The following is a 27,128-nucleotide window of genomic DNA, read 5'->3' as shown; positions in this document are numbered from 1 at the left end:
CCCGGGGGGGCGGTGGAGGGGTGCACGGAGCTCCCGGGACCGGTACCGGGCTGCCCAACTGGCCGGTCCCTGCCCGGGACAGCCGGTGCTGCGGGGGTCCCTGTGCCGTGCTGCCACCGGTCTGGCCCCGGGTGCTCCAGGAGGGGGTCCCGGGTTGGGGATGCGATGTCCGGAGGGGTGGGAAGGTGACAGCGGGGTGCGGGGAGGGTCGGGTCGGGGCGGTGTTGGGGTGCCCCGGGTGCACCCCATGGAGGTGCCGCCCGATGCGGGGCTCTCGGGGGGCTGCCGGGGCCCCGCCGCCCCCCGTCCCAGCAGCGAGGGCACGGGGCCGTGGGTGGCTGCGCTGCGGTGTGCCCACGCCTTCACACCTCCGCCACTTCCCGTCCCCAGTGTCCCCAGTGTCCCCAGTGTCCCCAGTGCTCGGGGACGGCCAGGCCAGCTGTGGGACCCAGGATGTGCCAGGGAGCAGCTCCCGGTGCTGCCAGAACCTGCAGGGAAGCCCTCACCACTTGGGTACTGCGTGTGGCAGTGACCCGGGATGCTGCAGGGCTGGGGGCCGCGGGATGCTCGGCTCCCCAGGGGCCTGGTGCTGCCCTGCTCAGCGCTGGGACCTCGGGGTTCACCAGCAACTGGTCCCAGTGCCCGTGTGCAGGGTGTCCTGGGATCAAGGCAGTGCTGTGCACGTCCCCTGCAGCGCGGGGGCCGTTTGCTTCCTCCTTCGCTGTCACCGCCTGCACCCTTCTCCTTTCCCCTGTGCTGAGGTCTCCACCGGACAAAGGGAAGTGTCTGTCCTGGGGGGTTTTCTCCCACGCTTGCTGCTTCTGGCAGCACGTTTTCCTGCTGATGTTTCCTTGGGGGAGCTGGGGATAGCTGAGCACTTGGATTCATCCTGGGCTGGTGGCTGCCCCGTTGGTGGCAGCTTCACCCCGCAGGGTGCATTTGGGGGGCTGCACCGAGGGGTGTCAGCCCACAGGAGCACCCAGGTCTCCTCTCGCCTTCTCCCCAGCCTCTCTGGGCTTCCACCCCGTGGGGTCAGTGCCCGGATGAGCTCCCCAGGCCCCTGCTGGCCCTGGCCACCCTTCTGTACCCATCCCCAGGTCTTGGCGGGGCCCTGCCCACAGCACAGCCATTCTCTCGGATGTGGTCTTGTCCTGGGCTGCACCACTTTTCATTTCCCTTCTTTAAAAGAAAAAAGAATAACAGTGCTGATAACCCTGCTGAGCTCCGAGCACCAGGTGACACCGGAGCGGCGCTGCCCTACTGCAGAGCTCAGCCCCAGCACCCCGGGCAGGGAAAAATTTTTTGGGGAGCAGCTGCGGAGCTGCTCCATGGCACCCAGCCTGTCCCAAATTCACCTCCTGCAGTGACTTTTTCTACACTTTTTTTTTTTTTTACACCACAAGATCCCTTTTCCTTCTCGCCCCTTGACGCCCCTGCCGGGCTGCCCACGGCTCCGACCGACCGGGTGCGGGTGCTGTGCGTGGGGCCGGGGGAGCGGAGCCCACCCGTGGGAGCGGGGGCCGTGGGCAGGAGCTGCTGGCGCTGGGCTCTCTGCTCTGTCGCAACGGCTCCACTTCCCCTGCCCCCCTTGACAGGATGGGTTGCGTGAAGTCGAAGGAAGCTGACATCCAAGACAAGGTGATAAAAACGGACCTCGAGCCCGGCCTGCAGCCGGGCCGCTACGTGAGGGACCCCACGGCTGACAACAAGCACGTGAGTGGGAGCTGCTGTGCCCCCGCTGGGGGTGGGGGGTCTCAGGGCCCCGGAGCCACCTGTGCGGGCTCTGGAGCTGCGAGAGCACCGAGCATGGGGCTGGCCGAGGGCGCTGGGGTGGGAGCACAGGGTCTGGTGGAAATAAAGGGATTACGGAGAAAGAGAGAGGAAAATGAGGGTGGTGGGGAGGGAGACAGGGAGATGCCGGTGCAGTGCCGAGACCCCCGCAGGGTACTGGCCTGTGCCACCCGTGACTCCTCTCTGTTTGTTGTCCTTTCCAGCACAATGCCTGCAGTGCCGTGCCCCTGCCCGCGGATGGTGAGTACGTGTGGTCCTGTGGGGGTGCGCAGCCGGTCCTCAGCCCAGGATGGAGCCCAGCTGGACCTGGCAGCTCTGGGCTCCCTCCGAGCACGGCACAGCCACGGTGTGGGGTGGCAGGGACCTGGTCCCATCGCAGGGACGGGTCCCCAGGAGCCCCTCTCGCCACAGGCCCGGGGGACAGCGTGGTGCTGGCGCTCTATGACTACGAGGCGCTGCACGCCGGGGACCTGAGCTTCAAGAAGGGAGAGCGCCTGAAGGTCCTGGAGGAGTAAGTGTCCCCTGCCGCAGGGCGTCCTGAAGGCTCGTGTGGCCCTGCTCGCTGTTTTTCTGGACTTTGCCCATTTTGCCCTGTGCTGTAGCGTGCCAGTGACCGCCCACCGTCAGCTCGCTCACCGCTGAGCCCAGCGCTGCGACGCTGGCACGAAGGAGCTGCTGGTGCCCAGCACTGACCCGCTGCCGTCTTTATCCTCAGGAAGGGGGAGTGGTGGCAGGCACGGTCGCTGGTGACAGGGCACGAGGGCTTCATCCCCAGCAACTACGTGGCCCGAGCCGACTCGCTGGAGACAGAAGAGTGAGCGTCCCCCCGGGGCCAGCCCGTCCCGCGGCTCCCGCATTGCCCAGTTGTGGCCGTCCCCCCTCCTGCCCCGTGTCCCTGCCCTGTGGCAGGGGCTAACGCCCCCCAGCCCACGCCGCCCTGGCTCTCTGGTCCCTGACGGAGGTCGTTGTGTGCTCTGCTCCTGCCCCAGGTGGTTCTTTAAGGGCATCAGCAGGAAGGACGCGGAGCGGCTGCTGCTGGGCCCTGGGAACGTGGTCGGATCCTTCATGATACGGGACAGCGAGACCAACAAAGGTACTGAGAGGGACCCCACAGGGTGAGGACAACCCTGGGAGGGCTTCCCTTGTGCAGATCTGCCTGGGAGAGGGGCTCAGGGCCCCCCAGGGGGCTCTGCTTTGCTGCCAGGCAGGAGCTGGGGTCCAGGGATGCGCCCGGTCCCTCCGAGGCTGCCTTTGGTGTTTGGGGCTCAGCCCGGCCTCATGCTGGGGGTGAGGGGGTGGCGGTGGCAAGGAGGGGACAAAGCTGCTCCAGTGGCTCTGCCGGGCGGTGCTGGGACCCCTCACGGGTGTCCAGGAGCCAGGGGGGGCACTGCCCCATGCCCTTCCCCGAGCAGGCTGCTACTCCTTGTCGGTGCGGGACGGGGACACCCTGCAGGGAGGCAGCGTGAAGCATTACAAGATCCGGACGCTGGACGGCGGTGGCTTCTACGTCTCCCCGCGCAGCAGCTTCGACACGCTGCAGGAGCTGGTCGAGCACTACAAGGGTGAGCTCCAGGGGTGTTGCTCCAGCACGACCCTGCCCGGCACCGCCGGGCTCCGTGCGGCCGTTCGGCTTCTCCTGGCGGTGCCACAGCAGCGGGTGGCGGTTCCCCAAATTCCTGCAGTGCTCAGGATTGCCCATCCCCAGGCTGGAACCGTGGCTGTGCCGTGTCCCAGGCTGTGGTGCTGGTGTCTGACACCGGGTCGTGCCCTGCACCCATGGGGGCCGTGGTGGGCTCTGCGCTTCGCAGCACGAAGCCCGGCTGATGGCATTCGCTGCTCCCCGGCAGGGCAAAGCGACGGGCTGTGCCAGAAGCTCACCTACCCCTGCTGCACGCCCAAACCCCAGAAGCCCTGGGAGAAAGATGCGTGGGAAATCCCTCGGGAGTCTCTGCAGCTGGAGAAGAAGCTGGGAGCGGGGCAGTTTGGAGAAGTGTGGATGGGTGAGAGTGCGGGGAGGCGGCTGGGAGGAGGAGGAAGGCGGTGGGGAAGGAGGAAGGGCGAGGGGTGGGAGAGGAGGTGGAGGGGCAGCGGGGTTGGGGGGAGAGCCCTGTGAGCAGACAGCGAGGAAAAAACTGGTGGGAGGAGAGAGGGGCACTGGGAAGTAGTGGTGGCCCCGTCCTTCCCGCGGGGACAGCCCGGGGCTGCGGGTGGTCTCCAGGTCTCTGCCTGCAGGAGGGGGGGTTTGGCTCCACAGCCCAGTGCTCCCAGTGCGGGGTGCCTGGGGAGGGCTGGGCACCTTGGGGAACGACCTGCGTCCCCCCCCCTCCCCAGCTACCTACAACAAGCACACCAAGGTGGCGGTGAAGACCATGAAGCCCGGCAGCATGTCCGTCAGCGCCTTCCTGGAGGAGGCCAACCTGATGAAGGCCCTGCAGCACGACAAGCTGGTGAAGCTGCACGCCGTCGTCACCAAGGAGGAGCCCATCTACATCATCACCGAGTTCATGGAGAAAGGTGCTGCCCTCCCCATCCCCGGGGGGGACGTGGGCTCTGGGGGGGACGTGGGGACGGCCCTGGGAGAGGAGGGATGGGGACAGGCGGAGGAGGAGGGGACAGGATGGGATCGGTGCTGCCTGCGGGTGGGTTTCGGAGCCGGGGAGCCCCAGAGGGTCCTGGAGCAGCATCGCAGCCCTGGCCGAGCTGAGCCCCGTGCCCTGCCTGCCCTCAGGGAGCTTGCTGGATTTCCTGAAGAGTGAGGAGGGGAACAAGCAGCCTCTGCCGAAGCTGATCGACTTCTCCGCCCAGGTGAGGAGGGCACAGACCTTCCCTGGCTCCCTGCTCCAGCTCCTGTAACATGGGGCCAGCTTCTGGCATCCCAGGGTTTGCAAACTGAGCTCAAACCCCTCAGATCCCCCTCAGAGCTCTTCTCCAGGCATTTGGGGGGCAGCGTGAGAGCAGCCCTCTTGCAGCTCAGGCAGGAAGACCTCGCTGCCTGCAGAGCCCCCCGGGGACAGGCTGGGAAACGTGGGGAAGGGGCTGGTGAGGGTCACGGTGCCGTGCGAGGCAGCCCGCTGCGTGCTCCCAGTGTGGGAGCAGGTGTGCAGGAAAGGAGAAGTTTGTGCTTCCTCCCCGTTAACCCAGTAGCTGCAGCCAGCACCGGGCTGTGCCCAGCACCCCGAAGCAGTGCAGACCCTCTCGGGAGCTGGGAAGGCTCCTCCGTTAGGGCCGAGGGTCTCTGCCCAGCGACCCCACAGCCCTGGGGGCCCGCAGCACAGCTCTGCTTTTTGGAAGCCACGGGGTGAAGGGCCGGGGCTGCTCAGGTTTGCACGGTGCTGCCTCCAGGACACCCCGGCTCGGGCTGGCGTGGGCTCCCCGGGGAGCAGCAGTGTCAGAGCTATGGCCTTGTGTGCATCGCTGCTGCTGTGACAGTTCCCCGAAAATAGTGCTCGGTGCGATGCAGCCCAGGGGACAGCCTTCACGAGGGCACTGCAAAGAACATAACATACTATTTTACCCCACGGCACTGCCTATGGGAGCTTTATGGCAGTAACGACACTCAAAATCATCTTCCAGCCACGGGCTGGGGGAAGGCATGTGGAGAGGAAGGGGTACTCAGTGAAAACAGTGTCGGGGATATTTTCAGGAGCCGATTTTGGGTACAGCTGAGTGTGCTCCTGTACATCTAGCTTCGCGTGTGCAATCATTTGTGCAACCACTGTCGTGTCGCTGCCGCTTCTGCAGCGCTCGCAGCCGGCGGCCGCAGCCAGCGACCACGGAGCTGAGCTCGGTGAAATAATTCACGGAGGAACCTGAGCAACAGCAGGGCCCAGGAGCAGGAGGTTTAGAACCAGGTCTCCGGCTCCTGGAGCCGGCTGGGGCCGTGCCGAGCAGCGAGGCAGGCGTGCAGCCATCTGCTCCCGGTGGGCTCCCCCCTCCGTGCCTCGTCCCCGGCTGCAGCACCGGGGCAGAGCCCCCAGCACCGGCACGAGGGCAGCAGCCGGTGAGCCCAGTGCCCGGGCTGGGGCTGAGTCACTGCGAGTAAAACCACCCGAGGCCCTGGAAGTGATCCTTCCGCTCTCGCCGTGCCGCTTTACTTCTGTATTTCGTGGGCTCTGCACCTTGCCCCGGTCCAGCCTTGCGGGTGCAATGATGGGGCTGACTTCAGGCTGCTCTCAAAGCCCTCAGGCAACTCCCTGTCCTCGCCCAGGGACCATCACGGGGCTTTTCTGTCCTCCCCAGAGAAGCTCTGTGCTGCTGACGGATTCCAGCTGCAGCAGTGGAAGTCCATTTTTGTCCCCTGGGCAGAGTGGCTTGCCCAGCTTGACCGGTGTCAGCTCCTCGGACACGGGCTCTTGCTGCTTTTCTCACATGTGGCCTTAAATGGGTCGCGCTGGCCTGGCCACCCAAACCCCTGATTTCTTTCAAGGGTTTCCCTGTGCTGGGAGTGGTCCCCACACAGCAGCCGATCTCGTTTCCACTGTGGCCGCCCCGTGCTCTGCCACGGCTCAGCCGCCTTTGGCCCCGCTTCTCTTGTACCTGCCAGAAGCAATTCAGCTCTTTTCCATTCCCAGCAACAGCCACTTTTAGGGTTTTTGTGTTGTTTCAGACAGCCCCCTTGCCTTTTTCTCTTTCTGCTTTTTGCAGATTGCAGAAGGAATGGCTTTTATTGAGAAGAGGAACTACATCCACAGAGACTTGAGGGCTGCCAATATTCTAGTGTCAGCAATGCTGGTGTGCAAGATCGCAGACTTCGGCCTGGCCAGGGTCATTGAAGACAACGAGTACACGGCCCGGGAAGGTAGGGGAGCTGCTGTGGGATTCTGGCCACTTTCTGAGATGCTGAAGGGTTGTGGGATTCCCTTAAAGCCACTTAAAATGCGCAGCTTTGGCAGCCAGAGCCCAGGGAGGGACATACTGCACAAATGGCCAGACGAGTGGAAGCTCCTCGCATTTGCATTGCTTCACATCTTCCTGTTTGCTTCTTGTTCCCCATATTTCACTACGAGTTTCTCAGCATTTGGGTTATAGCTCGTGCTTCTCGTTGGATCTCTGTGTCCAGGTGCCAAGTTTCCCATTAAATGGACTGCACCAGAAGCCATCAATTACGGATCTTTCACTATAAAATCAGATGTCTGGTCCTTTGGGATCCTCCTGACCGAGATCATTACCTACGGGCGCATCCCGTACCCAGGTATGGAGCCGAAATGCGCCCTCTAATCTGCTGCCAAAAGACGTGCTCCGTGTTCCGGGCCCCAGCTGTGGGATCTGCTTCTCTGTGAGGTTGGGTCACTGGGAGCAGAGGCAATGGCAGGAGATTTGAACCTCACACTGGGCGCAGAGCTGGAAGGTCTCTGGACAGCACACAGATCTGTGCACACCACCAACCCGTGCTGCCCTGCTTCCTGCAGATTAAGCGAGTTTGGAAGGAGCACAGGAGCTCAGGGCTGATAGCTGGGCCAGGTGTTTTGGGAAGGCTCAAACAAGCTGTAAATCGACATCATGAGGAGCCACCCTGCACTGTATACTAATTCTCTGGTGCCTTTTTTCAATGGAAAATGATTCTGCACGAGGGCGTTGCCACAGGCGGTCAGTGAAGGATGTGGGGTGGCTTAAAGGGCTGTGAGGGAAGGACGGGCCCTGCCATGGCACTGACGTGTTTTTATCAGTGACGCTGGAAGGAATGGCTCATTAGAGACACAGCAGATGGAGAAATGCCGCCTTTATTTGGGGAGAATTTACACAAAACAATTACAATTCCCATCTGATCTGCTCAAACGGGTACAAACCCACACGCAGCAAGTGTCACACCAGCCCAGTTGTTGGCGTCTTTCCCTCAACAGGAGCAGGGGCTCCCCTTCCCCTGCTCCTTTTCTCCCTAGTGACAGCGGCCAAAGGGAAGGCGTTGGGTTTTATTTCTTCCTTGCCTTTTAAAGAAATCAGTGACCAACTGTGGGACATTCACCCGTTCTGCTCCACTTCCCCAGGGATGTCGAGCGTGGAGGTGATCCGGGCCCTGGAGCGTGGCTACCGCATGCCCCGCACGGAGAACTGCCCCGAGGAGCTGTACGACATTATGCTGAGGTGCTGGAAGACCCGGCCGGAGGATCGCCCCACCTTCGAGTACACGCAGAGTATTTTGGAGGATTTCTTTACTGCCACGGAGGGCCAGTATCAGCAGCAGCCGTAACGCAGAAAGTTTGGTGGAAAAAAAACAGACAGCCCTGCAGCGAGCACATGCACCCTGCTCTCCCCTGTCCCGCTCTTGATCTGTGCACACCTTCCTCGTCTGCTGGCCTGGCCCAGAAACCAAAGACTTCCTGAGGAGGCTTGGTTAGGAGCAAGGGCACGATGAAGCAGCGCTCCGGCCACCCCCGGGGCTGCCAGGCCGGGGATGAGCGAGGCAGGGCTGTGCCTTGTGCCTTCCACACGTGCCAGACTGCGGGGCAGCAGCCCCCGGGCCGTGCCTGCTGGTGGGTGTCCAGCTCCCGTGGGAGCACCACGCGAGGAGGGCTGTGGCCACGGCTGCTTCGGCTACAGAGGGAAAAAAAAAAAGAAATAGGTTTTTTGAGCCGTCTGAGATCTTATCGTGCTGTTTTGCAGAAGTAGGTGCTTGTGCTGCACCGTGCTCGCTGAAAAGCTGCCCTGTCCTGGGTGTGCTGTGCAGTGCCCCCCGCCCGCACAACCCAGCCACCCGTGCCCCTGTGCTGGTGAAATCCCCAGGGTGAAATCCCCAGGGATTGCCACCGGGTGCTGCCCTTTGGCACCTCAGCTCGTCTCTGTCTCAGGGAGCTCGGCTTGAAGCGTTACTGCAACGAGCCTCTCCCAAAGCCCTGCTGTTTTTTTTTATTATTATTATTTTGTACTTTTTTTTTGGTACTTTTTTTTGTGGTACTTATCTGTTGCGTGCAAATTTCGGTGAGCTACTTCAGCAAGGAGGGCAGCATGTGTTTCAGGGAGTAGAAACGCATATACTTTTAGCTTTTTAGCAATGTGCTGGGTCTAACCCTGCCGCTCTGCCCCCAAAAAACCTCCTTGAGCCCTCCCTGGAGCCTGGGCCCTGCTCTGGGGCTGCTCCGCTCTGCTCCAGCACCTCTGCCTCGCCCACAGCTGTCAGACCTCAGCCCCTCTGCTTTGCATTGCCAGCCCCGAGCCACGCGTCCCTTCCCCGCTCGTTTCATGTTTTTGTTCGTTTTTTGTGTTTCATGGCGGGGCGTTTAGGGAAGAGGAATAGAGGAAGTCATGCTTTTAAAGGCCGTTCTTTACTTCCAACACCGACCTTCCAGGACTGATTATTTTTTCCTCATTTAAACAGACAAACCCCATTTTTGTACGCATTTACATCAGCTTCGAGAAGCTTTTTTTTTCAATAAACTGTTTTAACAGCCCCAGCGTTGCAGCGCTCCCGGTGACAGCGGGCCCAGAGCTCTCCCCGCAACCCGGAGGCGCCTCCTCTCGGCTGCAGACGGAGCCTCAGCCCCCGGGGCCTTGCCAAGGCCTCCCCCGGGGTTGCTGCCGCTGCCGGTGCCTCCCGGGGCCGTCCCGCGGCGCCGCGATCCGGGGAGGGCCGGGCCGGGCCTGGCTGTGCCGCAGCCCCGCCGCCCGCCCAGGCCTCGGTGCCCGCGCTCGGGGCTCTGCCCTCAGCAAAGATGGCGGCGAGGCCCTCGCCTCACGCCCAGCACCGCCCCGGTTCCTCCCTTCTCCTCCTCCTCCTCCTCCTCCCCCCGCCGCCGTTCCCGTTAGCGCCGGGCCGGGCCCCGCTGTTGGAGGCTCCAGGCCGGGCCGGGCCTGGCCGGGCCGGGCCCGCCGAGGCCGCTGTCGCCATGGCAACCGGCCCCGCAGCCAACCGCTCGCCGCTTCCGCTGACGTCAGCGCCGACACGTGGATCCAAGATGGCGGCGGCGATGGTGAGCGGGGCGGCGGGCACCGAGCGGGGCCGGGACGGGACGGGGGGGGGGGGGGCGAGAACCGGGACCGGAGGCACCGGACAGAACGGGACGGGGACGGGGACGCGGAGCCGGTTGCAGCCCCGCCGGTTCCCCGGCGCAGCGCCCGGGGTCGGGCCGAGGCCTCGCAGCCTCCCGGTGCGGCCCCGGCCCGGCCCAGGCCCGGTTCGGCGGGGAGGCCGCGGGCGGCCCCGGGCACCGCGGGGGGAGGCTGCCCCGGCCCGCTGCGGCTTCTCAGCCGGGCCTCTCGCTCCTCCACCCCCGGTGCCGGTCCCGAGCCGTGCCCCGGGGTTGTGCCCGGTAGGGGAGGCCCCGGCGGCAGCGCCCCGGGGAGCAGCGAGCGGCCCCGGAGCCTCCGGGGGAGGTTTCCGAGGAGGAGGCGCCTCAGGAGCGGGGTTACGGGGGGAGGACGGGGGCTGCTGGCCGGCCCCGGGCTGCGGGGAGTCCCGGAGGGGAAACCCGGGGAGAACCGGAGGGGTCAGGGCGTGGGGTGCTCGGTTTTGGGCAGCGTTTCGCGGTGCTGGATCTGTCCCCGGCAGGGAGGAGGCAGGGCCCGAGCTCGTTCCGAGAGCTGCAGGGGTTTCTCCGGGGGATCTCCCGGTGTCCTGCTGTCATACGAGGGGCAGAGGCTGCTCGCAGCCCTGCTGGCGTCAAAGGGGCTCTGAGAGATGGGTGTGAAAGCAGCGCCTGGCTCCTTCCCAGAGCCTCTCAGTGCCTCCTCTGAGTGCCAGCAGGCAATAATAAAGCTGGGCCTGTGCTAACGGCCCTGAGGAGGCAGCCCGTGGGGAGGTGGCGGGCTGGCAGGGCAAGGGGTGGGCGCTGCCTGTGCCCAGCCAACATCCTGATCACCGAGCTGATGCTGATCGAGGAGCTTGGGGTGCTGGTGTCTGTGGGTCGGTGTTTCCTGCCCTGTAGTAGTGGGTGATTCCCTTCGTTCCTTTCTGATCTTATATCAAAAAGTCTCGGTAATTGGATGAAGTCCTCAGGGCGTTGTGGATCTGCCCGGAGGGGCTGTGCACAGGTCGTTTCCCCCCGGTTTTCCTCAAAACCGAAAGTTAGCAGCCCTCGGTTTGTACCTTGTGCCCTCTGTGGAGGAGATGCAGCCTTATCTGGCATCTCATTCATACCGTGTCCGCTGCTGTTGCTTCCTGCTTCCTTTTCTTCCCGTTAAGCAAATCCTTTGCTGTGTTCTCACCTTCCGGGGTGAATTATCAACCAGTGAGCCAGCCCAGACAGTGCCAGGCGTGTCACCGGGCTGCAGGGGGCTGGATCTTGCTGCTCGAAGGCTTCTTTGTGTTGGCAGCACCTAGAAAACGTCTGCCAGGAACCAGGCAGGGGCACCCGGCTGCACTGGGTGATGCTGAAGTGCCTTGGCAGGGTGCCTCGGGCTCCTGGTTGCCCCTTCCCCTAGAGAAACTTTGGAAACTTTGGAATTCGGACTCTGGCACTGGCAGAGCCTGCAAACTGTGCACGTGTGTGGTCACTGAAAGGTGTCTGGGGGGGTGTCTCCTGCTGGGTCCGGCTGGGGTGTAGTGTGACAACCCCGCTTTTTTGGCAGCGTTTGGTAAGGCTTCTGTGAGTCTTTAGAAGAAAAAAAAAAAAGGCAGTATTTTTAAATCTTTCTTAATGAGATAAATCAAAGAAACTGTCCAGGAATTGTTTGCAAATGCTGAGTCTGATAATTATCAATGAACAGCTTCTTGGAAGGGTTTCTGTGCGAGCTGTTGCTGCCTGTGCGTAGGACAAGAAACACTGAGAGAACGGCCGCAAGGAAGGCTCGAGTCAAACCACCCTGACTGAGAAGTGCTTCCTTCCAAAGTTAATCACAGGGATGGATTTTCGAAGGGGATTGCCCGTCATGTTTTCAGCACTGATAGAGGTCCCCAGGCTTCGGGAGGGCTGGATTTCATGCGATGGGATGAGGCAGTGCCTGTCGCTGCTGAGGGTGGCCTCGTGCTCGTGTGGTGCCCTGTGGTGAGGTGCTGGCTGCTCTCACGGCCGTTTCCCTGGGTTGACTGTCCTGGTCTGGAGTTGTGCGTGTCTGCTGTGCTGCCTGTTCCTTCCTTGTACAATTCCCTGGCACCTTAGAATAAAGACCGCCACCTGAGTGATTTTTCATGCAAGCTTTTTGAACCGTACAGAGTCGGGGAAGGCCACGAAGGCAGCGTCCTGCCGTCTGAAGTCTGCGCCTCACCGGGGCTCTGGGACTCAGCTAAAGCAGGGCTGCGAGTTGTGATCTTGCGCAGGAGAGGATCTGCCCTGCAGGCGTCTGAAATGAAACGACTGCCGGGGGAGGCTCGGGAGCTGTGCAGGTGTTTGGGCACGTGCCCGCGTTGCCACCCTGGCTGCTGGAGGAGCAGCTCGTCCGTCAGTCTGGGAGCTCAGATCCTGCTCGGGAAGGCTCCGAGCTTCTCCCCGCACGTGCCCTGCCAGGCAGAGCTGGCTGCAGAGGAGCCCTCGTTGGAAACGTTCCTTCGAATTTCACTTTCAAAACTCGGCCCCACCTGTTGCGTAGCCGTGTTCCCGTTTCTTGTCACCAAATGTTTTTTCTTGGCAGCGCTCTCCACAGTCCCCCTCTTTGCCTTTTCTGCTGCTCGGTGCTGCCTGAGTCATCGTCATCTGCGTGCGGAGAGCCTGATTTCTGCCAGAGGTGTCATCGCAAACTTCATCTTCCACATGCCCGTGTGGCTCTGAGCGCCTTCCAAAGCTCTGTCCTCGTTTTTGCCATCCTGCAAGCTCCTTTTTCCCTGACGCTGAGCTGTGTTGTGGCCCAGAGGGGCAGGGAGAAAAGAGTGGGATGGAAGGAGAGGCGACGTGCCCAGCCCCTGCCGAACCACCCCACGGGCAGCGGTGTGGGGCAGCCCCAGAGCTGCTGCTGGGCAGGGTAATCCCGTGCCAGGCTTGGTGCCCAGTTCTCCACGGGGTTGTGCCGCTCCTCATGAGTGTGCTGGGTGGGTGGGAGTAGAGAAATCAGATGACAGCCTGCAGAGTGAAACGTTACAGCTAAACGCATCTTCCCTGCAGCTCAGCAAAGCCAGAGCTTTCCTGAGTGCGGGTGAAGAACCAGGCAGAGTGGAAAGTGACCCAGTGAGAGTCACAAAACGAAGTGAAGAAAGCTTTCCTGAATTTGGGCTTTTAATCTGTCGGCCTTACAGGTTTTGTAACGTCTGGGGTTAATGCTTTCAGTGTTCTTTCCCACATCTAATATTTCTCTGGTGTTTATTTTGCTATTTTAGTATTATATAGATCTATATTTTAGTGTTAATATAAAAGTATGTTAATATTTCTTCTCCTTGCAGGAAAGGCTAAGGTGTTTGCTGGTCTTGCTGTTGTGGCTTCGTGGTACAGATTCTTTCTATGTGCCTGGTGTGGCTCCTATCAACTTCCATCGGAATGATCCTGTGGAAATAAAGGTGGGAGGAACCTGGATCTGGTTGTTTGTTTTGTGTAGTTTTTTATTCCTTGTTTATATCAGCATAGCTACCTGGGACAGGCAAGTCAAACTTTGGGATCGATCCTGTTACTAAATTTTGGTGCAGATTATTTCTCTTTTTTACCTTCATGTAGGGTGTTGGGGATAAGCAACCCACAAGTGCTCACTGTTGTCACCTCACCCTGCAATTCCCAGCATGATTCTCTTTCTTGTTTCTGATTTCTTCTACCGAATCCCTTCAGCAATTGCCCCAAAGTCCTCAAGTTGTTGCTCTGTTTGGCCACAGAGCGTGCTCTTTCTGCACTTTTGAAGCAAATTTAACCAGATTTTTTTTTTCGGGCACCGTACTGGCTCCCAAAATGCTCATGGAGGATGAGCCTGAGGATGGTAGGGTAAAGCAGCAGTCGAGTCAGACTTTTTCAGTGCTCTCTTCTACCCAGTTTGCACATGGAAGGTCTTCAAGTCAAGTGGAATCCATGCTAAGCCCTTTCCAGGAGCAGGCATTTGTCCTTGAGTGTTGGGACCTTCCAGCCCAGGCTTGCTGCGGAGCTGTTCCCCTACAACGTTGCTGGTAGTCAATGATGGAACCACTGCTTCTGTGCAGGAGGAAGCCAGGCCTCGCTTCCAGACAGCAGCAATTTATAGCCCTTTTCATTTATTTTTCTAAAGCTGTGGCCTCTTGTCTCAGCAAAATCCAGCACCCTTGGGGCTGCTGAGGTTTGATGCTCCCACGTGAAGCCCAACACAACTTGCTCTCTGGCTGCAGGCTGCCAGACCTTGGCTATTTTTAAGCAAATGCGATTTGCCTGTGGCTACAGTGAGCTTCCTGGAAGAGGGGGTATTGGAGGGGCTGGTCTCAGAGGGATTTCATCAGCCAAATGCTTCTTCAAGTGATAAGGCAAGTCAGCGTGCTTGCCAGCGGCTCTTCCAATAAAGGAGCTTGGCTGCACTACAAAACACTCCTGTTTTTCTGAGCAACTGTGGCCTTGGCCATCGTGGTGTCTGTCTGCGCTTCCCTTGTGCCGTGTGATTTGTGGGAACTCTCCAGAAACGTTTGGGTTTTGTCACTGCCCTTTGTCTTCCCAATCTGGTGGCCCTCTGGCTTTTCTTCCAGTGACAAAAATTGCGCAACTCTTTGTGTAGCTGGAGGCCAGACCTCTAGGTCTAGTGAAATATGATTATTTTTTTTTAATTTTATTTTTTTAGGAAATAACTACAGTCTCATATGAAATTTGATTCTTGAATCTATTTCAAGCTCTTTGTTGTTTTGTGGGACTTCACCGAGTCAAAAAACTTGTAAAAATAAAAAGAAATCTGCCATGCTTCTTTCTTCAAGGGTTTCTCTGTGATTGAAATGCCACCCAAAGTCCTAGGGTAGAGAATGTGTGACTAGGAACTGTGCAGGAGGAATATCTGTCTCCTTTCTTACAAAAGTGAACTTCTGAGAGGTGTGTTTACCAGAGGGCAGGAAACTGAGCCCTGTCATGGGGATAATCCTTCCTTTCTCCCTCCAGGCTGTGAAGCTCACCAGCTCACGAACGCAGTTACCGTATGAGTACTACTCGTTGCCCTTCTGCCAGCCCACCAAGATAACGTACAAGGCTGAGAATCTCGGTACGTATCCTCTGAACAGCATGCTCCCAGCAACAAACGGGCTGCTGCTCACGAGCTGGGATTATATCTAAAGGAGGAAAAGGAATTGCAAGCATCCTCTCTAATACACTGTTTGTGGAGAGCCTGCTCCCTCTATTTCTTTATACGCTGGCAGTTTGCAAACTGGGATGTCTGTATGCTGGAAAAAGGAAACAACTTATTTGAAGGAGGGAGCAGTTAACCAGTCATACGTAGTGCTTGGTACTTCCAACAAAGTCAGCTACCCTCCAATTTTTTCTTTGCATCTGTGGTAACGAAGCAGACTTGCTCTCATGACCCAAACTGTACAGTGCTCTGCAAACCGGGTGGCAGGATCAGTGGCAGGAAGCCTGGCAGCCTTAAACCCTGCTCCTATTCTCCTGTTTTCCAGGTGAGGTTCTCCGGGGGGATCGAATTGTAAATACACCTTTCCAGGTTTCCATGAACGTGGAGAAGAAATGTGAAGTTCTTTGCAACTTTCCCAACAAGCCGGTCACTCTGACCGTGGAGCAGAGCAAGCTGATCGCCGAGCGGATCAGGGAGGATTACTACGTCCACCTGTGAGTCACCTGGAGCAGGGGTTTGTGTCTGGGGATTCTGTGCTGTGGACAAATTTGATCTGAAATATGTGCTTTCAGCATTGCTGATAACCTCCCTGTGGCCACACGGCTGGAGTTTTATTCCAATCGTGAGGAAGAGGAAAAGAAGAAGGAGAAGGATGTGCAGTTCGAGCATGGATACAGGCTTGGGTTTATGGACGGTAACAAGGTAGAGAATCTGGGTGCTGCTTGAGGGGTCTGTAGAGGAGTGGTGGGAGTCTCTCAGAGCGTTGGAAATCCACCAGAGAGCATCAGGGTTACAAATGCAATCAACATTTTTGTATAGAATAGAAATACAAGAGGTATTCTAACGGAAGAGAATGAGGGCAGGTGCTGGAATGCTGGTAAAACAACATGGAATTGCCATAAGGCTTTGGATGTACCTGTGGAGTGGTTTCCCCGCAGTAGACCAAAGGTGTCAAAGCCTGGCTGATCTTTAACAATCTTGGAGCACCTTTTATTTAAAAAAAAACAACTGCAGTATTTATTAGTGTTTATTCTAACATTTATTAGTAGATTGGAATGTGGCGGGAAGTTTGATTTGGAAGGTAGCAATCTGAATTCCTTCAGTGCAGAGCAATTGCTTGTGGGTGAAAGAAACCTAATTACCAAAGGGGAGCAAAGGGTATGGGATATTAGAAAGTAAAAGCACTGGCAAATTGTAAAAAGAAAAAAAAATATCCTGTTTGTAACCATCTAGAAGAAGCTTCTTAAGTTTGCAAATGGAAATTTAGCATGTGTATTCCTGCAGGTATTTTTTTTTAAATGGTGTGCCTTAAAGATTGACTGTATTTAACATAACTGATTTATCTTCTTAACATAGTCAGTTCAGTTGCACACACGGCTCTGATTGCTTGGGTATAAGTTCTTACGGGTGAATGAACTTTCTGTGCCTGCAGAGAGAGCTGCTGGACTTTGTTCCTGCCGTAGGTGATGTAAGAGCTTTATGAAAGTACAAGCTTAGGGCAGCTGTGAGCACCAGCAGGCTGATTAATATTTATCTGTTAGAAAAAAGCAAGCAGGAAACTCGAGGTTGTAGCTACTGAGGTCCTTCCAACATAAATTCTGTGGTTTATTTGCCACTGAAGTCTCCCCTGAGTGCAAGGTTGAGATGGATCTCAATGGAACGGTATTGTCTGGGCCAGAAATAGACTGGGACCTCGTCACTGATGCTGGGAGTGTTTGAGGTGCCACCTCTTCAATACCTGTGTTCTCTCCTCTTGTTCTTTTAAACTTGGCAGTGTGAGCTTGATCTCGCCCTATGGCACAATGTATCTGGGAACAGTGGGAGTCTTCCCTTTTCTGCACTGAAACTGCTTTCTCCAGTTGCTTCTAAACTTTGCTCGTTCCTCTCTCGGGTGGCTAACGTTATATTTAATGTCAATCTGTTTTAGTTCTACCTGCACAACCACCTCTCCTTCATCCTTTACTACCACAGAGAGGATGTGGAAGAAAACCAGGAGCCCACCTACAGGGTTGTGCGCTTTGAAGTGATTCCCCAGAGTATAAAACAAGAAGGTGAGTGACTTTTAGGGAGGGGAGCAAGGGAAAAGAATGTCTTGCAGGCTAAGTGTTGAACACATGCCGATGTACCAGTGCCAGTTGTTACTTCCTTGCCTCAGGGCACGGAAAGGAGGGGGTCTGAACTGTAAGAACAATATTAGCTGTAACAATAATATCTTTCCTTAAAATTTGTTTATGCTGTTCACTGCTGATTGGAAGAACAGTTTTGCAAACTGCAGAGCAGCTGGGAAAGGAATGAATGTTTGCCCTGCAGTATTTGGAGGAATAGTGGCACAGTGCCTTGAACTTGGGGCCAGGCTGATCAGCGGGAGAGGTGGTGCCTCAGGGAAGGTCTGACCTAGTGTGTGCCTTGTTTTCTGTTACAGACTTGAAGGCTGATGAGAAGGGGATGTGCACCTTACCTGAAGCCACAGGCTCTGCCCCTCAGGAAATTGATCCCTCTAAGGAGAACCAGATGCTCTTCACGTACTCTGTCCACTGGGAGGTGAGGAAGTAGTGGGGAGCTGGCTGGCAGCTAACTGCCCCTGCCTGGCACGGGCTGGCAGTTCGTGCTCCAGGTATTTGTCACGGCTGTTGTGGAAGACATTGGGAAGGTGCTGGTGTGAGAAGACCCGGGGCAATGATAGCTCCTGGGGTGTCCAAAGGGCTCCTGCTCACACCGTGCTGTTCTTTCAGGAAAGCGACATTAAATGGGCCTCCCGCTGGGACACCTACCTGACCATGAGCGATGTGCAGATCCACTGGTTTTCCATCATCAACTCCGTTGTGGTCGTCTTTTTCCTTTCGGGTGAGTGAGATGTGTGGGCTGAAAAAGGCTTTACTGTAAGTGCAGGGAATTGTCTGGAAGCCTCAGTTGCCTGTAGCTCAAGGAGGAAGTGTCCACGGCTGAACCTGTTTGGAAAGGGCAGGAAATGAGCATTAACATGTATAAAACCTCCTGGTTTGGGCAGTACCCTGTGGGGTCAGGCTGCTACCCGCTTTTGTGCTCTGACTGGGGTCGCTGGGGGAGTAGAATCGTTCATGTGTTAAAGAAAGAAAAAAAAAAAAAGGCAAAACAAACAAAAAAGCAAAACCAGGAAAGCCACAGAGCCATGTTCATGCTGGAATTTTGCCTTCCCTACTCCCTGGGGCTTTGTTTCTGTTTTTGCTGTAAGCTGGGGGAGAAGAGTAATGATTTAAGACTTCCTCTCCTAGCCAGAGCTGTGTGTTGGTGGGATGAGTGTGGTGGCACAGCACGAGAGCAGCAGGGCCACACAGGAGCCTCTGAGCTAACCTGTACTTGTTTTCAGGTATTCTCAGCATGATCATCATCCGCACCCTCCGGAAGGACATTGCCAACTACAACAAAGAAGATGACATTGTATGATGTGTTTGTTCTTGGGGCTGGGATCACAGAGGGAGGGAAGCAGAGATGAGCAGGGATTTGCTTTGAAGATGTGGCTGTAGTATCTCTTCCCACCTTGCCTCCCATTTTTCTTTGAACCCTGAAGATTGGAGAGGTGGTTCTGTAATGTGCTCTCAGGATGCTTCCCATCACTGGAAGTATTCAGAGTCAGGATGGGGCCCTGAGGAACCTGATCTAACGAAAGATGTCCCTGCCTATAGCAGGGGGGTGAGGCAGCTGATCCTTAAAGGTTCTTTCAAACTGTTCCATGATGTGGTTCTGTGATAGCCTTTGCCACTCTGTATACAACAGCAAATTGCCAGTACAGATGCCTTTGTACCTAGGTAATGGCTGCTGACAAATCCATAAACGTGTCCTGGCACTGGCAGTTCAGGTCTTAACTGACTGAAGTGCAAGAGAAAAGAAGTTTGTTAACTAAATGATAGGAATCTGTAGAACTAGTACAAGAAAATTAGCCTCTTGGGGTGGCTGTGATGGGACCGTTATTTCCACTGCTAAACCATATTTAAATACCTTCTTTTCTTGTTGCTGCAGGAAGATACCATGGAGGAATCTGGTTGGAAACTTGTGCACGGAGATGTCTTCAGGCCTCCACAGTATCCCATGATCCTCAGTTCCCTCCTGGGTTCTGGAATTCAGCTCTTCTGTATGATCCTGATCGTCATCTGTAAGTGGCACGTGTTGCATGGAGTGGCCGTAACAAGAAGAGGAGCAGTGCTCAGGGGTGTTTGCAGCTCCAAACTGCAGCTTCAGTCTAGGCTCACCTTAGCTTGAGTGAAGTCACATGAGTCTGCTTCCTGATGGAGGCTGTACCCTGTGCTCAGCATTTCTGAGTTTCTAGATAGATGCCTTCAGCTTGAGAGATGCTTTTTGAGTTTGTATTTTCTGTAATCAAGATATGAGAGGCAGGGATTCTGCAGAAACAAGCACCGGGTGGTAATGGGCTGAGAGACATTTGCACGTGCGCTTTGCCTTCTGAGCTGCACCTGCTCAAATCTCTGGGCAGTGAGGCTAAAGCATGGTCTGTAGCTTGAGAGCAAAGCTGTGACTTTCTCTCTGGCCAGTGCTGGAGGCTGTGGGTGCGTTATGTTATGCTTTGAAGGAAATGAGGTCTGTGCAGGAGGCGGCGATCCCAGGCGGCTGCATTCAGCCTGTGGGGTGGCCCCTGGCCTCCAGGTGCAGGCTGGCACGTGTGCATCAGAGCCATTGTGCTCTGTCCTGGTTTCCCTCCGCAGTTGTTGCCATGCTGGGGATGCTGTCACCTTCTAGCCGGGGTGCACTGATGACTACTGCCTGCTTCCTCTTCATGTTCATGGGGTAGGTGTCACTGCTTTCCACAACTGAACTGTCCTGCCTCCACCTGCCCTCCCTTTCCCCAGCAACGAAAGCTCATTTTCTTTGTCTTGGCTTGTTTCTGTCCAGGGTATTTGGTGGGTTCTTCGCTGGCCGCTTATACCGGACTCTGAAAGGACATCGGTGGAAGAAGGGAGCCTTTTGTGTGAGTTTTTGGTGTTCTGTGCTGCCTGTCCAGGTTGACGATGGCAAGGTCTGGGGTTAATTTCCCCATGAATTTGTGGGTGGCTGGGTGCACGCTGGCTGGACCTGCAGAGATTCTCTGTGGGTTGAGTCCTCGTAGCTTTACATGAAAGGGTAAACACCAGAGCATGTAGTGCTGCAAAGCAAGAGGGTTGCCTGAGATCCTCATCTGCTGCGGGAGCAGAAGGGATGCTTTCTCCATGTGTGCTTTGTCCCAGCAGTGGACTCATTAAAAGAAGCATCTGGTTAATGTTCCGTGTTTTCTCTTACCCTGCGTTTGCTCTTGCAGACAGCTACCTTGTATCCGGGTGTCGTTTTCGGTATCTGCTTTGTCCTGAACTGCTTCATCTGGGGGAAACACTCCTCTGGAGCGGTAGGTACCTCCTCCATCCTGGGAGCCTGCTGGAGTGGGAGGCGGGTGACTGGGCTGTTGGGGAGTTTCACAGCACCTCTCTCATGTGGGTGCCAGTGCAGTGAGTTGGGCTGGTCAGTGAGTTCAGTCTCCAGGGCAGATGAACTTGATTTTTTATGACTCCGTGTGATTCCAGGTGCCTTTCCCTACCATGGTGGCCTTGCTCTGCATGTGGTTTGGGATCTCTTTGCCCTTGGTCTACCTGGGGTACTACTTCGGGTTTCGCAAGCAGCCGTATGACAATCCCGTGCGGACCAACCAGATTCCCAGGCAGATCCCGGAGCAGAGGTGGTATATGAACAAATTTGTCGGGTGAGTGATGAGTGTCTAGGAAATGTGGTGAGTTAAGCCCCATCCCCTCAGTTCTCTTAGGCTGCTGACCGTCACCTTTCTGCTGGTGTCTGGGCACAGCCAGGTCACAGAGGTGTTTTCTTGAGTAATGCAGTATCAGAGACTCAATCTTGACGTATTTAATGTGCCCAACAACAGGAGCAGCTGTGTCATTTACTGCATGAAACTTATTCTAGCAATCTGGAGCTGTAGAGCTTCTGTTAGGAGTGCTCTGGGTGGTTACAGGGAGCTTCTAATGGCCAGACAGTTATGCTGTGCTGCTTACAGTTTCTCTTTCTTGCTCTGCAGGATTCTCATGGCTGGTATTCTGCCTTTCGGAGCTATGTTCATTGAACTGTTCTTCATTTTCAGTGTAAGCATTTAACCCACTTCATTCTTGAATAGGATTCCTCTCGTGCCAAAGCCAGTATGGCTCTGAAAGGGAGGGAGAACCCACCTGGACCGATTTCATACTCCTGTCCTTATTGGAGGGGCTGACAGGTTCCCTCCGGGTCTTTCAGTGTTGTTCCTAGAGAGAGCTGGGCTGTGGGTCTCTGCAGACAGTCTTATGGCTGAAAATACCTGCAGATGTCTGCAGAACCTTCTTTTGAAGGATGGTGCTGAAGATAAAGCTCACTGTAACATTATGTCAAGGAGGGAACCCGACCTTAAGATGTTCAGCTGCTTATTTCTCACCCTTCTGTGGACATGGAGGAATTTGCTGCTCCATTGCTAGGAGAATGAAGGGGAGTGAGCAAGCTACCTCACAGCTGTCTTTGGGTATCTTTTTGCAACCCAGTCCATTTGGGAAATTCACTTGAACCTCATCTCTATGGGGCTGAGGGTACCTCATTTTTTTTTCTTACATTAGCTGGAAGAAGTAAGTCTCACATTTGCCAATTGATTACAGAAGCGTGGAAACATTTTTTTGCTGTGTCTTTGTTTCAGGCAATCTGGGAGAACCAGTTCTATTACCTTTTTGGCTTTCTCTTCCTGGTGTTTATAATCCTGGTGGTATCCTGCTCACAAATCAGCATTGTCATGGTGTACTTCCAGCTTTGTGCTGAGGTGAGGTTTCCCTTGTCATAGTTTCAGTAGCTCAGGGTGCACGCTCGTTCCTGACAAAGCACAGGTCACGTTATTGCTGCTGCTTGGCAAAAAATCTAGCACGGCCCAGATTTGTGGGTGTGATTGTTCTTTACACCTCTAGACTTTAAGGAGAGTTGAAGCTACTTGACATCTAGGCTGGGAACTGTGGTTTCATGCAGGCAATTTTGCTGGGAGCAGAGTATTTTGAGCTGACCTCTCTTTCCAAAGAAACCATTTAATTCCATCTATGTCTGAAGAGAAATGCGGGGCCAAAGGCTGAGCCATGGTCTCTGGTAGCAAGTGCTGTGATGCTGACCTGGCATGTTTCACTGTCAGTTTTCTGTCCTTGTTTGGAAATAATTCTGTGACAAAGTAGCTCCCCATGCCCAAACTGTGGTTTTCCTTTGAAGGAAAATGGGTGATGCTCTCCCAGTCCCAAAAAGTTCACAGCTCCCCTGAGCCAGTGGAAGTGGTGATGCAGAAAAGAGAAGCCTGTGGAATTAATGCTGAGGCTTTTTACCCTGTCAGGATTACCGCTGGTGGTGGAGGACCTTCTTGGTGTCTGGAGGATCTGCCTTCTATGTGCTCATCTATGCCATCTTCTACTTTGTGAACAAGGTATTGTCACCCCTCTCGTATCAAAGTGAGACTTTTCTAGGAGAGATTGTTGGATCCGGGGAAGGAAATGGCAGGGCTGCCCAGTGCGAGTCCGTCCCTGTGCTAGCACAAGGCAGCTGAGCAGCCAGCTGTGCTGATGGCATTTCCAAAACAGGAAGGAGGATTTAAGGACCTGAAGCCCCTGCCTGGGGCACCTGTGTGGAGCGATCAGTTAGCAGCAGTGGTCCCCAGCCCCTCTCTTGAAGGGGACTTCTCAGCTGAACAGTAATGCACTGAGCAGAGGGGGTTGCTCCTACTCTGAATGCCCCTTGGAGAGGATGTTGGCTGGTGTGGGAGCTGATTCGTGCTACCTCTGAACATGATTTCACTTATTGTTAACTCCTCTTCTGTTTTAGCTGGATATTGTTGAGTTCATTCCCTCCTTACTGTACTTCGGCTACACCGCCCTTATGGTCCTGTCCTTCTGGCTCCTCACTGGCACCATTGGCTTCTATGCAGCCTACATGTTTGTCCGGAAGATTTACGCCGCAGTGAAAATAGACTGAAGATGCACAGAGCCAGCAGAAAGCAGACACCTCCGAATACACGTCCTCCCGGGAGCGAAGGAGACATCTTCTCCCAGTTCTTTTAAGGAAACAAAATCCAGTGGGAGAGTGACAAGAGAAATAAATAACTCCTCATTTTGGAATGTAACTTTTGGCACAGTGTACATGGATTCTGGGCTACTTCTGGGGGGAAAAGGGGCCTGTAGATACCTTACATTTTAACTTTATTATCCTGTTCCAGATTTGAGGGAGTTTTTTAGCAGAGAAATATCCCTCTGTATAAGCAAACCCCTTTTTGCTAATTCATCTTTTTTTTTTTTTATGTTGATGATGAATGGATTTAAGACAGCAGTGGAAACACTTGTGAAAGCATTTTCTTCCAGCCCCTAGGGTGCTCTAGGATTCAGGGAGACTCTTCAGACAAGTATCAGACTGGATTTCTTTCCTGCCTTCACGTCTGCGCAGAAGAGGGAACTTGACTGTGGCAAAACAAAAAGGATCCTAAAGGCTCACCCAGCATGGGTCTGGCGTGCTCTCGCTGCAGAAGTCCTGGCATCAGCTTGTTTACAGCTCGATGGAGGTGCCCTTCGGAGCCTAGGAAGTGCAATTTCACCGTGAGAGAGCTGGAGAACTGCAACCCTCAGCATCATTTCTCCCAGCTTCTGGCCTTGGACAGCATGGGAGGGTGGGATTTCCTCTTTCGGGAGGCGCAGCGGGACGCAGCGTCCTGCTGGAAGCGTGCGGTCGCGCTGGGTGCTGGAACGCGCCGCTGGAAGGATGCGTGGGGGAACGGCCGGGGCTTGTGGTGTCCACAGCTCTCCTCCTGCTGGGTGAGGAAACGGGGCTGGCTTCCTTCCTTCCTGGGAACCCCACGGTTCTGGGAAGCCTGAAGTCGGCGCCGCCGTTGCGTTAGTGCCAAGCAACCTGATGCAGTGTTGGGCCTCGGCTGCGGCCGTGCAGAAGGGGCTGGGGACAGGGAGAGGCCCCAAGGAGTCCTCCCATTGCCAGAAGCGGGCTGCCTCACTGCCTGCCCTGTTACCCAGCTGCTCTTGCTGCTCTTTTCTCCTCTCTTAGATTCTCTACCTCCAGGGAACAGAAGTTCACGCCCCCTCAGCTGTATTTTGTTCTCCACAATACGGTCTAAGTCCCCTGGGCAGCCAGTGTGGGCTCTTCTGCAGCAGGCTCCTCTTTTTCTGTGGCTTGATGCCTGAATAAGCCCCTGGGAAGATCTTTTTAAGCGAGGTTTGAAGTTTTATGTTGGTCATTTATGATGTTTACCAGTTAAAAACTTCCACGTTGCAGTGAAGGCTCCCTCCATCCCCAGAGTGGCTGGATTCAGTCAGGGCTACAGGGCAGAGGTGTGGTGGTTTATGAGATCTATAAAAAAAAAAAAAAAAATCTGGTTTTGCTTCTTCCTGTAGTAAGAAATGAGGCCTCCAGGTGACCGGCTGTCCCAGGTGACACCATTCCAACACAGCTGTCCCAAGCCCTCCCTGTTACCAGCACTGATGCATGCACTTGAGGGATTTGGGGCTGTTTTAATCCAAATTTGCTGTAAGAGTTTCCGGTGGGTCCGCACAGGGACCTGTGTCTCGTACTGATGGCCTTGCTCCCTGCAGGGAGCTGGCTTCACGGATGGTTTGATTCCTCCTCAGCCCCAAGTCTTTCTGGCCTTGCCTAATAACTTCCTCAGCCATGCGCCATGCCAAAGTCTGATCAGCCAGGAATCAAGGATGGAAAAAAGAGAGCAGGGGATGCACGAGCCAACTGTGCTGTGGAGTACTGCGTCGGGTCTGATTTAAGATCTTTGAGATTTTTTGTTTTTTGGTTTTTTGTTTTTTTTTTGCTATCCCCACCCATGGAGAGGCTCAGCCAGCATTGATTTCTCTCCTTTCCCCCGGAGTGTTTTCTCTGTATTCTTTGTAATTTTTAATTAATGTATGTATTCTTTGTGCCCTACTGTAAATAAATCTGCCATTGTCCTGTTCTGGGTTCTCCCAAGCCACCTCTTTGATTTTCTTCTCGTAACGTTTAGCCTGCCGTGGCACCTCTGTGGTCTTTGTGTGGCTTCAGTCAGAAGCAGAGCCTGGAGCACGTTCCAGTTTCTTCCCTGATTATTTTTCTCCTGGTAAACTTGATGGAGCACTGAAGCTTCTCCCAGTGTGGCATGTCCTGTATTCTGCTGTGTGTTGTGATTAAAACGCCGCCGGTCGAGGCATTTTGATTTGTTCCTGGCTGTCGTGTGCTGTGCGGGAGGAAGGCTTTAGGCAACTCGGTTCTCTCGGCGTGCAACGCGCGGCTCGACTCGCGCAGCACCAAGGGCTGGAGCACCACGAGGGGACTGCCGAGGGCTGGCAGCATGCGTGGCAGCTCCGTGGGGCTTTGGAGCAGTGGGGCTGGGAGCCTACAGCTGAGGGAAACGCCTTCCCTGCTCACATCCCTCCCGTTGTGAGCCTACAGCTGAGGGAGCCACGTTCCCTGCTCCGTTCTGGAGCTGTGCTGCGCTGTCGGAAGGTGCCCCTCCACTGTTAGCTCTCAGCTCGGTGTCTTTACCACGAGCCCTTGTGTGTTTCTGCTCCGTGGGGCGTTTGTGGGCACAGCTCCCTTCAGAGGTGGTGGGAGCAGGAGGGGCAGCGAGCTCCCTTGGGATTTTTGCCCAGCAGAGCGATGGGGCGCGAGCAGCTCTGGCTGGGGGCACGTTATGGGGCTGCTGGTGGCTGCTGGAGGTCCATGACACTGATCAGCTGCCAAGGCCGGTGGGGAAATAGCTTAAATTTTTAATCAAAAATCATCGGAGCAGTCAATTCCACCCTTAAAAAGGGTGAAGGAAGACTTCAGCTCCACCAGCAGGACGATCTGTGCCGAGCTCGTTTTTCATTTTGAAGCAGACCGAAGTGTGCCATTTCCTCCTGGGCTGAGACCGAGCACAATGAAGGCAGCAGCGCTTTGCCAGGCTGCATTAAGAACAAAAATGAAATCGTACCCAGAAAAGCATGTGAGCAGTGAAAATGACTGTCAGCTTTTAAACCACGTCCTGAAAAGAGATTTCTGCGAGGGCAGAATCCTTTTTTTTGTCTCTGTCAAAAAGCCTCTGCAGCCGGTGTCAGTGAGGTGGTCGTGGCTTCAGCTCTAAGTTTTGGTGCTGGGTCTCTTGCCCTTGTGCAGGGCACCAAAGTTCCTGGCTGACGTTTTTCTCCTTGACACCAGATAACGGCACTGGCTGTTGCTGTGTCCCAGGCAGGATCCCTGTCCTTCCCTGGTGCTCTGCTCTGCTCGGAAGAGATTCAGAAGTCTGTGTGGATACAGGTAGGAAGCTGGGCCTTCGACTTGTTTTGTGATTCTGTCTTTACTTTAAAACAGGCCAACCAAAAACCCCATTCCCCTCCAAAACAACACTCAAGGCGAGTAATTCAAATGCTTTTAATGAACACCTTCCTTATTAAAAAAACTTCCAATTTGAAGTTCATTTTGCAAGACAAGGAAAGAGCTAACTTTAGCTGCGAATTGTACATTTCCTAATGGCACTTCATATTTTTACGATTTAAAAACCTTGTTTATAGCCCCCAAAATACTCCATTACGAGGTTATTCAACGTGTGTAAAAGTGCTAGAAAGTTTATTTTTAGAAAACCACTCACGCTTTAACGAGGGGAAGCTCTGGCTCTGCCAGCTGTAGCTGCAGGAAGAGGTCAGGTACTGGGGCTGGCACGGGCTGCAGCTGCAGGGAAAGGAGCTGAACCCCTGCCATCAGCCGCCAGGGCTGAGAAATCCCAAGCCCCCACCTTACAGCAGGACCTCTGCAGGCTCCGGATCAGGTGCTGCCCTCGGCTTGTGGCAGGAGCAGAAGTGGTGCTGCCCTTTTGGGCCAGGATTCTCAGCGGGATGCAGCTGTGAGGGCCCCGCAGCAGCTTCTCCTCCAGCAGCAGTTTCGTTGTGTGACAGCTTCCCGGGGTGAATCCTCGTGGCTTCCACAGGTTCCCTCTCGTGACTGCTTCGAAGGCAGACGTCTCTACTTTTTTTTTTTTTTTGTCCAATATCCTCATTCAAGTAAAATGCCAGTACAAGTATTACAAAAGAAGCTTTCTAAAAATAGTTTCTAGGTATTAAGGAACACTAGCACAAGAAAAAATCAAGGCTTAGGCACTCAGTAGGGCAAGGAGGAGTCAGAAACTCAGGCCAGGCTTCCAGCAGCAGTAACTGCAGCTGCCCAGGGCCAGCTCTGCCCGCACGGAAAGCAGCAGCTCAGGTGTTACCTTCCAGCACAGGACAGTG

General features: G+C 55.3%; 2 protein-coding genes across 2 annotated transcripts; both read left to right on the top strand.

Annotated features, from left to right (window-relative positions):
- Positions 1–1,596: 1,596 nt before the first annotated feature.
- HCK (HCK proto-oncogene, Src family tyrosine kinase) lies at positions 1,597–9,432 on the top strand (the record flags this gene model as incomplete). Its single annotated transcript, XM_082773362.1, has 12 exons — positions 1,597–1,713; positions 1,995–2,031; positions 2,203–2,302; positions 2,507–2,605; positions 2,781–2,884; positions 3,204–3,353; positions 3,639–3,791; positions 4,123–4,305; positions 4,520–4,596; positions 6,436–6,589; positions 6,851–6,982; positions 7,776–9,432. The coding sequence occupies 12 exons, from the start codon at positions 1,597–1,599 to the stop codon at positions 7,976–7,978; spliced, it is 1,509 nt and encodes a 502-aa protein (XP_082629488.1). The 3' UTR covers positions 7,979–9,432.
- Positions 9,433–9,596: 164 nt separating this feature from the next.
- Positions 9,597–24,844, top strand: TM9SF4 (transmembrane 9 superfamily member 4). The gene is made up of 18 exons (XM_082773224.1): positions 9,597–9,695; positions 13,034–13,147; positions 14,682–14,781; positions 15,191–15,359; positions 15,438–15,567; positions 16,793–16,916; positions 17,288–17,406; positions 17,598–17,709; positions 18,212–18,282; positions 18,862–18,994; positions 19,563–19,644; positions 19,750–19,825; positions 20,153–20,236; positions 20,412–20,587; positions 20,915–20,978; positions 21,554–21,673; positions 22,223–22,312; positions 22,708–24,844. The coding sequence occupies exons 1-18, from the start codon at positions 9,612–9,614 to the stop codon at positions 22,855–22,857; spliced, it is 1,998 nt and encodes a 665-aa protein (XP_082629350.1). The 5' UTR covers positions 9,597–9,611; the 3' UTR covers positions 22,858–24,844.
- The last annotated feature ends 2,284 nt before the right edge of the window (positions 24,845–27,128 follow it).

The sequence above is a fragment of the Aythya marila genome (assembly GCF_965140915.1).
Source record: "Aythya marila genome assembly, chromosome: 16".
Classification (NCBI taxonomy): Eukaryota; Metazoa; Chordata; class Aves; order Anseriformes; family Anatidae; genus Aythya; species Aythya marila.
The sequence above is the reverse complement of the archived record's forward strand: the minus strand, read 5'-3'. Positions and strand labels throughout refer to the sequence as shown.